Genomic DNA, 10,717 nt, shown 5'->3' with positions numbered 1-10,717 from the left:
GGTTACACACTTGACACTTGTACTAAGCAATAACCCCTGTCACCGTTTGGGAGAGCGGAGGATAACGAATCCCACACTACAGAAAATCAAGAACAAATTGAAGAATACCATATCGGACACGGGCCGGTGCTCGCTGCAGGGAACTGTATAGTATAAGCCGATGGAGTGAAATAGGCTCATTAGTCATATTTGTTAAAAAGAATAATATTTAATTAATTATTTTATCTAAATAGGTTGAGTTAAGTTTATGTTTGGTTGGTTAATCTGAGATCGTATGAACGGATGTAAGAGTTGTAATCGTGATCGGTTACTCATATGAAGATAATTTTATAACACTGATAAGTAAATCCGTCTGTATAAATAGATACAGAGCCTGCATCTGTTAGACCAAACTGCGTGGAGGCAGCCACAACTCATTAGCGTGGAGCAATCGCAAGTCAATTACGATTCGCTATGGACGACGGGAAACCGCTCCTGACCTAGATAAGTCAGACTTCTTCCCCCTGGAAATGACAGGGGTCGGAGCGGAGAATCCCTGGCATGTCGTGATCCAAACTCACTACCCGTCTAGCCTAGGAAAAGTAGTCGTGTTGGCTGCCATCCCTAGGAACGAGCCAGGATTCTTACCTCTTGCCGGCCTCTCAAACAAGTCCAAAGTCGAGCCGGAAAAAAATTCATATTACGTGTGAGTACGTACTTACCATATATATAAGTTCAGGGGCGGATCCAGGGCCCGTGCTGGGGGGCTGCAGCACGGGCCCAGCCCATGAAGCCCAGAGGAATAAAGGAGAAAATCCAGAAAAATTCTAAAAAACCTCTCTCACATAGCACGGGCCCAGCCCAAAAAACTTAAAAGCAAAAGACCCAGCACCCCACTCTAACATGGGCTGGATCCGTCATTGTATAAGTTCCTATGAAGACTGGTAAGAATTCACTTTATGTGAGCACGTACTTGTTATATAAGTTTCTGCGATGTTAAAGTCTATACACATCTAGGGATATCATCATTGAAGAATATGTGCTTAGCTAGTAAAATGGATTAGGAAACAATAATGGTCAATTCTCGTTTAATATGACGAACTCTCTTTCATTTACTCCCACCCCTTGGCCCTTGCTGAACGCCAGGCACGTAATTCTTGAAATTTTACAGTATAATGTGAGGTAACCTCAGATGTTTCACTTCACTACGCACTTTCCAATGAACAAAACCGTGCACTGTCTCAAAGATCCTAGCTATTCTTGGCATTGACAATGTGGTGGTACTGGGTTTTTTGCCTGTCCATCTACATGCAAGTGCAGTAGCTATTTTTGTTGACGCCTCATCTTCGTCCTTTTTTAATAATAAAATATTCTAGCTGCAATATTTACGGATGGACGAAACAATTTCTTATTATAACGTTTTCACTCTGACGCATACTGTCATTTACCACGTAAGATTATTTTTAACTCTATTCTTTTTTTTCGTTCTTTTTTTCATTTCCATTCCTTTTATTTTCTCTTATCTCCAATAGCTTCTTTTTGAGGGGAATCACGAAGGGAAAGTAGAGATAATCCCGTCCTGAAGGGAATGATCTTGAGAATCCTTTCGTGACGGGAATCGTGAAGTGAAACCGTTGGAACGTTGAAGTGAACGAAAATCCCTTCACGACGGGAATCTAGCCCCTGAAGAGAAACCCTTGAGGTTAGTCTAAGCACACTTCACTAGCTAAACAAATGAGATTTAATAAATAAATAATTTATTTTATTAAATACCTATTTTATTATTAAATCTTCACATATACTTAGCGAAGATATCTATGATAATTATCCTGAAAAGAATGATATTTTTTTTTTATCCTGCGTGCAGATTTGTTCGCTAAAACCGGGGCGTGCTCCTCCACCCCTCAGTATTCAAATTTCATTTTGCCCTGGCTAGTCCAAGTGGCCTTTTACTTTTAGGACTCATTTTGGAGCGCATGGGTTGAAAAAAGCCTTTTGGATACAGTAAGAAGTTAGACAATTGCTTGCTATTGTACATGTGTCGTCGAAGATTAGGGAACCGAGTCTAGTTTAATTGGTTGAGAGTGTGATCATTCAGGTTTGAGTTCTCTTCGACACGAATTTAAATATTTATTTTTTTATTTATAATATCATCTCATTCTCCTAGATTGATTAAGTTTTATATGTTGCCTAATACTTATGTGAACCAGAAAATGGATGTTCGCCACATGCAAGAGAAAAACGTGTGCTATGCAGTCAAAATATATGCCTTCTCACCACACTGCGAGCAAAAAATCCAACTACTTCCGATCCAAACCGTCCTAGATAAAAAATCACTTTGAAAACTCAACCTTTGTTAGGTATTAAAATTTCGTCAAAATTTTGATGAAATTTCACGAAATTCAAAGAAAAATGAAATATATAATTTTTTAAAAATTTCATTAACAGGTAGGACCATATAGCAAAGGTTGAAAAATAACTGAAAGTTCATAAATTAAAAATGCAAAACGAAATTGAAATCCGTCACCTTTGTGAAAGTTCGCCACGGTCCAAGTCCAACGAATGCTGTTTTAAGGCGAGCCTAGTTGGGGTAAAAGCTTGTGCGTTTGTCACGGAACAAGAAACCCAATAGGCCAGACTGGTTCACTAGGCAGTAGGCACCAACACACAGGCTTCACGAACGCCGTCACACGCTGCCAACTGGGCCCCGCAATTTCAACGAGCAACTCGGGCCCGCAGTCCATAGGCGGCGCTGTGCATGTGACCCCGCACATGCACAGAAAACGTTTCCCTCTGTCGCTCTGCGCTTGCTACTCGCTCAGCCAGCCACTGCTTTCCTGCAACGTCAATGACAGGTGGGCCCATCGCACCACGAGGGCCTTTCCCGTTCCACAGCTATCAAAAGAGTTCTTTCCATTTACGCGCGCGCAGAGACCCACCCCCGACCGGGAAATAAACCCTCTCCTCGCCTCGCCTCGCGCCGCGCCGCGTCTCCCAGCCGCCGGCGATGCCCGAGCCGCCTAGTTCCGGATCCCCACGCGTGGTCATATTCCTTGACGGCGACGAAGACGGCAGAGGAGGAGGCGGTCGCTGCTGCGCGCGGGAGGAGGGCGCCGCGATCTCCGTCGGCGGCGTGGGACGCAAGCTCATCAAGCCGGAGCTCGTCGACGGCGTGGGACGCAACCGGGAGGTTCCGGGGGCGCGGGAGCGCGCGCTGGCGGCGATCTCGCCGCTGACGCAAAACCCCCGCTACCCGTCCTCGCGGCTGCCGGTCGCCGCCGCCCGCCCCTCCGGCCGCCCTCAGGCAGATATCATCGAAATCTCCGACGATGACGGCGACGTAGACGACGATTGTGAATTCCGTGGTGGGATGCAGCTTGAGAAAGTCCTGATGAACGAGGGGAGCGGCAATGGAGGGAGGCGCGTCAAGGAAAAGCCTTTCGACGATTTGGGCTGCAATCGGGTTCATTCAGCAGCGCCAGGTAGTTCTACCGCGAAGAGGAAGCGGAAGAGAGAGTCCCCCGGCAAATACAAGGCTGATGCGCGCCGCAGCCATCACGTGGTCGCCCAGAATTCGGGCGCTCCAGGGGCTGGCCGTGACGCCGCAAGGTTGGCCGATGAGGCCAGGAGCCCCAGGGAGAGGAAGAATTGGAAGAGCGGAGAGGCAGACAGGGGATGTGCAGGTGACCGGTCGCTCTCTGGCTCGGCCAAGGAGGCTCTCGTGTCCAGCGAGGAATCTAGGGGTGCTCCCAGCAAGGCGAGGCTTGGAGGGGGTACGAGATCAAGCGGCGAGAGGAAGCACGGTGCTGCGCCGGTGAACTTTGTCGGCGCCACGGTCGGGTCGAGGATCCGGTCACGAGCGCGTCAGCAGGGGAGAGTACAATATGCTACGTGTTCTGCTCGGGTGGCGTCTGACGACAGGGAGCAGGTTCAGGCTGAGAGGGGAGAAGAAGTGGAAGTGGATGATGATGACACTGGAGGTGACGATGGAGTTGCCCAAGATAGTGAGCGGGAAGAGGATGCGGAGGGGGAGAAGAGGGAGGATGGCCATGGTGATAGCGAGGATGAATGCAGAGAAGGCAAAGATTCTGCTGATGCTGCTGATGGTGATGATGATGATGATAAGGTGGAGGAGGAGGTAGGGGAGAAGGATTTGGACGAGGAAGGTGGCAATCAAGAAGACAGCCATAGCATCTACGAAGGTGAAGAAAAAGTCGAGAATGATGATGAGGAGGAGGAGGAGGAGGTATCAGAAGAGGAGGAGGAATTCGATGGAACACGGGAGGAGCAACCATGCACGCCTAGCAACGCCATGGCTGGTGGCAGTGTCAGGTCAGGAGGCGACGGCACGCAAGCATTCAGGAGGAGGATATTTGAGGGGATATTTTTGCTCGATAAACCAGACAAAACCATCGGCAAGGGTATTGAAGGGCGGACACGATCAAAGACAAAATGCAATGACAAGAAATTGCTCAGGCGCGGAACGTACAGCAAGCCTTACTGTATTGATCTGAGGGACTCGACATCGGAGTCGGAAGAGGATATACCACCGCCGGTGCAGCCGCGAGGGCTACTGTCATCAAGTGAGGAGTATGAGGAACACAGCAGGAAGTGCATAAGAGCAAGAAAGAAGAGGCAGTTCAAGGGACCAATTGCCAGTAGTGATGACTCTGAGAGGGAGAGAGCATTTGCAAGGTATGTCGGGGAGGGATCTTCTCGCAAGCCGAAGGGGGCATCCAATCAGCAGGCTGTCAGGGAAGGTTGCAAAAATTATCTTGGTTCCAGTCCAGGGTATGATGGTTCCAATCCAGGGCATGTCAAACGCAATGGTCCAAATGTAAAGGGACCAATGAACATATCCAATGCACAGGATGATCTTTCCTTCAAAAAAAATGCGCACATTGCTCAGTTGAGGAAGCGCTGTCGAGCATCTAGAGCCAAGGCTGCATATGATGAACTACTCAACTCTTTGTTTGCTGAATGGGAGAACCATACTGATGATTCTGATCCTGCACATGTACAAAGTGGCGTCAGCTTGCCGGTGGTATTCTCGTTTGGGGACGAGGACGAAGTGGTAGAGAAATCAGAAAATGGTAAGTTTCAGAAAGAACTGTGGAGGGAATTCGACGTTGCCTTGGAATCCATCGATATTGGTTCTCACGGCTGTGAGGTGGTATGTAACCTTCTGTTATGTAAAAGTCATTCAGTTTATACTTTTTTTATAAAGGTATTTCCAGTTTTATGAACAGCATTTAGTTTTGAATAGTTGTCTCTTGTGCATTTGAATTTCTCACAAAATTAGCCAAGCACTACATAGCCAAATAGTTCGACATTAATGGGTACTCATAGTCAGTAAATAAGTGGGAAAAAGTGTCTTTTGCTAAGCCATCGCAAAGGTGGATTGAATAATGTCAATCTAAAGGTCGATGCCGCGATCCACGACCCCGGATTGAACGACCCGGATCGTGGGTCCTGTTCGCCCAGAGAGAGAGAGAGAGACTTGAGATGTGTGATGGGTCGACGCCCTTCTTCCTAGCGAGCCCGGCGAAGCCGAGCCCCGCCCCAGCCGTGCCGTTGGAGGTGGCAATGAAAGTCTCCTTGATGTGGAAGGCGAAGGAGTCGGCGGGGATGATGTCACCGAGCCTGCAAAGCATGTGGAGAAGGAGCCTCGAGAAGGAGCACCCTATCGCAAAGTGCCGCTGACTCGAGCTCGTCCAGGGGGTGGAGGTGGCATATCCGATGGAGAGCTATCTCTCGAGCACAGGTTGAGGTTCGTCCTCAATGGGAAAATGGAGGTAGGGATTCGATGGGGGATCCGACGAGATTCGCTCGAGGATGCCTCACATGACCTTTCTTCGGGGTCATCGCGGCTTTGGCTCAACGGAAATGGCGATGGCACATCAGATTTGGCCAGTGACGTGTGGAGTTGGTGGCACGACGCGAGAGGAAATGGAGCTCAGTGTGGTGCTGAGCGAGAGGGTGAATGAGGAAGGGTGAGAGAGAGGAGAGGTCGGGGAGGAGATAAGGCCACACTCCCACACATGACCGGCCGCATGGCGACACTCTCTTGCGGCGACAGAACGGGAAGGAGAGATGAGCAACTGATGGGTGGGTCCCTCGGTGAATAGTGTGCAAAAGCAATTAATCTCTCTCCCTCTTAAGCCCGTTCCATCTGAAATTATTATATCGTCGAATAAGGCATTAAGTAATTAAGGTATCAACTCATGTCATCGATCTGGATGAATCATGGTCGCATTCTGTATCGTTAGTTTATCGTCCCGAGGAGATATACCCCATTTGTACCACATTTTTGCTAGATGTCGACCCGCGTCCTGCGACCCTGTTCCTCAACTCAATCGACCCGTATTTCTGGTGACTATGACCTAAAAGTAGTATATCCTTCTCAAAAGGGCTTGAGTATTATCGATTCGCATGCCTGACTAAATAGTTTTGTGATAGTTAATCTAGCACCTACGGATAAAAAACTGACTGCCATCCAAACTGTCTCCAGTCCATAGGGTGAATAAATCAAACCTAATCTTTGACATTTAACTCATTTTGAGATAATGGCAAACCTATATATGAAAGAAAATTTGCGTCCTACAATAACTGAATTTTTCTGTAAATTTCTTTTTAGACCTGCATATGCTAGCTAAGAAAAATTGGGATACTTTACTACAATGTTTTGTATTTGTCAGTGACACTATGACTTTCTATAGTTCTTTGTTAGAGTAATCATCTGCTATGAGGATAGCCAGACAACGTCGGCTGCTAGGTGAGGGATTAGACCATAGGGGAAGACAACATATTATGGGAGACTAGAGAAGGAGACTGGAAACTATATTTATTTTTCTTACTTGCTTATAATGATGCGTGAATGCCCCTTTATATAGAGAGAGGAGATTACAATCCTAAATAACTCTAAATCCTAACTTATCTAATTTATCTCTAGTTGAATTGGAAACTAATCAAACTCTATTTTCTAATCCAAATCAAATCTAACTTCTGCTAAACTTATCTTTTAATTAAATGGCAAGTCTGGGTCTCCTGCCATAACATAACTCGCGATACAAGACTGTCAGTACTGTTCCTGTTCGTGAACAGTAATTCCTGCATGTGGACAATAATCTTTGCACATAACAACTTCATCCCTCATTGTAAGACAGCTCGTCCTCGAGCTGTGGTAGCAGCTATGGTGGTGTAGATCCTTCCACTGCTAAAGCAATAGAACCCTTGCTGGATTCAGAACCTGGTATCGATACCAGATGCGAGGGTAATCATCCGCCAGAAGGATAGCCGGACGGCGTTGGCTGCTAGGGGAGGGATTAGACTATATAGATTGGGGAGACAACACATTGGGGGAGACTAGAGAATGAGACTGGAAACTAGATTTAATTTTCTTACTTGCTTACAATGATGCGCGGATGCCCCTTTATATAGAGTGGGGAGATTACAATCTTAAATCAACTTCAAATCCCAACTTATAATTTATCTTTAGTTGAATTGGAAACTAATCAAACTCTATCTCATAATCCAAATCAAATCTAACTTCTACCAAGCTTATCTCTTAATTAAATATCAAGATTTGATCTCCTGCCATAACATAATTCGCGATACACGGCCGCTGGTACTGTTCCTGCGTGTGAACAGTAATTCCTGCACATGGACAATAACCTTTGCACATAACATTCTTGGTTTTGGGTCAAGGTAGCCATCATCTTTTGTTTTCGTTAGCAATTGGTTAGCATGTTGAACTGGTTGTAAGATTCTTTGAAAACTGTAGAAATGTTCCCTACTTTGAACAGAAAAGGTATTACAGAATATTATATCCTCAGTAATAGCTTTAGGTACGGTTAAGACCCAATCTCCTTTAAACAAACCAAAGAGATCAAGTTCATCGGTTCCTCCTTGTTGGAATATCCTCATCACCGCATCAGACAATAGTCCAACACTCCGGCACATTCACACCTTGCAGGACTGGATTGCTCTTGGTTCCATGCAGAAATTTAATTCAAACATGCCTGATACCCCACAGATGGGTACAGTTAAGACTCAATCTCCTTTAAACAAAACAAAGAGATGCAGTCCCTAGGTTCCTCCTGCACATTCACACTTTGCAGGACTGGATTGCTCTTGGTTCCATGCAGAAATTTAATTCAAACAGGCCTGATATCCCACTGATGTGAACTTATGTAGTCTTGTTTATTTTACATTTACTCCATTTTGATCCATAATCCAAATATTGTTTGTTGTGTTCAGGGTGAAATTACTGATGGGCAAAAGGGTCCTCCAGGGGAAGCAACTTCATGTAAAAATGGGAAGCATGATTTCACTATTGATGAGCAAATAGGAGTTTGGTGCAAGCATTGTAATGTTGTTGATCTTGAAGTCAGATATGTTCTGCCCTCTATGGTAAGAACTGTTCGCTGCAACATGTTCCCTAGATCGCACCAACCCTTTATTATGATTAAATTGTTTTTCCTCGTCCAATAGGGTAAAATTCCTTCAGAAAGGGAACCGACAATAAATCCTGAGTTGGACTCGATGTTTAAGGAAATGCTCACTCTTTTCGAAGAAAATGATTTGCTCGCATCGAATGACAATGAAGGATCATGCAGTTTTGGTGCTCGCAAAGCTGGTTCAGTCTGGGATCTCATTCCTGGAGTCAAGGAAGACATGTTCCCGCACCAGCAGGATGCATTTAAATTCATGTGGGAGAAATTGGCAGGAAGTACTCAAATTGAACAGCTGAAGGGCACCATGAACATTGATACTGGAGGTGGCTGTGTGATTTCTCATGCCCCTGGGACTGGCAAGACCCGACTAGCAATCACATTTGTTCAATCCTACCTCGAGCAATTCCCGCAGAGTAGGCCGGTGATCATTGCTCCAAGGGCGATGCTGGCAACATGGGAGCAGGAGTTCAGAAAATGGAAGGTGAAGGTCCCATTTCATGTTCTAAATTCCACTGAGATCAACTGGAGTGAAGACAAGATCATCCAAGAACAGGTTGAAAAGAATGGAACATTTGCTCGGAGGTTATTGACAGATAAAATGAATCAAAATTATAGGCGACTGGTCAAGCTAGGGTCTTGGATGAATGGTACTAGCATAATTGGTGTGAGCTACTCGCTTTTCAGGAAGCTAGCGAATGATGGAGGCATGGATGGGCATAAGGTGAGGAAGGTGCTTCTTGAGAAACCCGACTTGCTTGTCCTTGATGAAGGGCACACACCAAGGAACAAGAAGAGTCTTATCTGGAAAGTTCTTGCAAATGTCCGCACCGAAAAGCGAATAATTCTATCGGGGACTCCATTCCAAAACAACTTTGAGGAGCTTTATAACACCCTGTGCCTGGTTAGGCCAAAGGATGCAATACTTCTGGAGAAGGACGAAGGCAAGGATTTCTGGACCTCTTTAAGATTAAGTAACATCACAAAGGCAAACATAGAGAAAATCCAGAAAAAACTGGACCCAGTTGTGCACATCCATAAGGGTAACTTCCTTGAGGAGTCTCTCCCAGGACTGAGAGAAACCGTTGTGATTCTGAACCCTCTTCCTCGTCAGAAGGAAATCATCGCAATCATAGAGAAGACTGCAGAAATGGGCACTCTTGATGGAGAATACAAGATCTCGCTTGCATCAGTGCACCCATCCCTCATCATCTGCGCAAAGCTGTCTAAGAAAGAGGCATTTCTGGTGGACAATTCTTTGCTAGAGAGTCTACGGTTGAATCCCTGTGAAGGGGTTAAGACGAGGTTCGTTTTGGAGATTGTCCATCTATGTCAAGTGCTAAACGAGCGAGTGTTGGTGTTCAGCCAATACCTTGAACCATTGTCCTTGATCATGGAACAGCTGAAAACAAAGTTCAATTGGACTGAAGACAAAGAGATCCTGCAAATGAGTGGAAATGTCCTGGTTAAAAATCGCCAAGCCATGATGGAGGCCTTCAATAACATGAAGAGCGAGGCCAAGGTAATGCTTGCATCAACCAAGGCCTGTTGTGAGGGCATAACACTTGTTGGGGCATCACGTGTGGTTCTCCTTGATGTCGTGTGGAACCCTTCCGTCGGAAGGCAAGCAATCGGCCGAGCTTACAGAATTGGCCAGAAGAAGATTGTGTACACGTACAATCTGATTGCAGACGGCACGAAGGAGATGGAGAAATACAATAGACAAGCGAAGAAGGAACACATGTCCAAAATGTTGTTTTCAAATGAACCGCAGCCTGGAGGATGCAACATGTCACCAGAATCAACACTCAATGACATGATTTTGGGAACAATGACTGCACGTGAAGACCTCAAAGAATTGTTTGTAGAGATTCGCATTGAAAATCAAACTGATGGATCAATCAAGTAAGTGGAAGATTCTGATATTATAATGTTTGTAATCTTATTGTTTGTGCAATAGGTTCTGACTTTTTTATATATGTTGTTTGTATTTTCTCCGTTCCTACTATATTTGTTTATTTAATTGAAGCTTATGATTTTCTGGAAGGAGGTGCATATCCTTGGTAAGTATAGCATGTGCAGTGCAGAGGCATATTGGTAATACTCTGCAGTGCATCATGCCTTATTTGTTTGTGGAAGGAGTGTGGAAGGAGTAGACTTTAGTTGGTCAGCATGTCGGTTCTTTAACTGGGTATTTGAAGTGCCAGTTCTAATGATACTTTTTTCCTAGGGATGCTGGAGAGATGGAGAAGGAAAATGCATCTCAGCGTCTCCAGTAATATGGA

The 10,717-nt window shown here is 45.5% G+C and overlaps 1 protein-coding gene across 1 annotated transcript; it reads left to right on the top strand.

The window, feature by feature from the left end:
* Positions 1 to 2,986: 2,986 nt before the first annotated feature.
* On the top strand, positions 2,987 to 10,399 carry LOC133922944 (SNF2 domain-containing protein CLASSY 4-like). Its single transcript, XM_062368450.1, has 5 exons — positions 2,987 to 4,181; positions 4,383 to 5,152; positions 8,239 to 8,391; positions 8,473 to 10,337; positions 10,393 to 10,399. The coding sequence occupies exons 1-5, from the start codon at positions 2,987 to 2,989 to the stop codon at positions 10,397 to 10,399; spliced, it is 3,990 nt and encodes a 1,329-aa protein (XP_062224434.1).
* Positions 10,400 to 10,717: the final 318 nt, after the last annotated feature.

Source organism: Phragmites australis, chromosome 6 (genome assembly GCF_958298935.1).
Source record: "Phragmites australis chromosome 6, lpPhrAust1.1, whole genome shotgun sequence".
NCBI classification, from domain to species: domain Eukaryota; kingdom Viridiplantae; phylum Streptophyta; class Magnoliopsida; order Poales; family Poaceae; genus Phragmites; species Phragmites australis.
Note: the sequence above shows the minus strand (reverse complement) of the source record. Positions and strands in the feature narration are given on the sequence as shown.

Excerpts from the sequence above, each read along its gene's own strand:
- LOC133922944 (XM_062368450.1), top strand. The coding sequence starts at position 2,987 with ATGCCCGAGCCGCCTAGTTCCGGATCCCCACGCGTGGTCATATTCCTT. Across the intron at positions 4,182-4,382 it reads CAGCCATAGCATCTACGAAG|ACAAAACCATCGGCAAGGGT; the intron begins GTGAAGAAAAAG and ends TCGATAAACCAG. Across the intron at positions 8,392-8,472 it reads GATATGTTCTGCCCTCTATG|GGTAAAATTCCTTCAGAAAG; the intron begins GTAAGAACTGTT and ends CTCGTCCAATAG.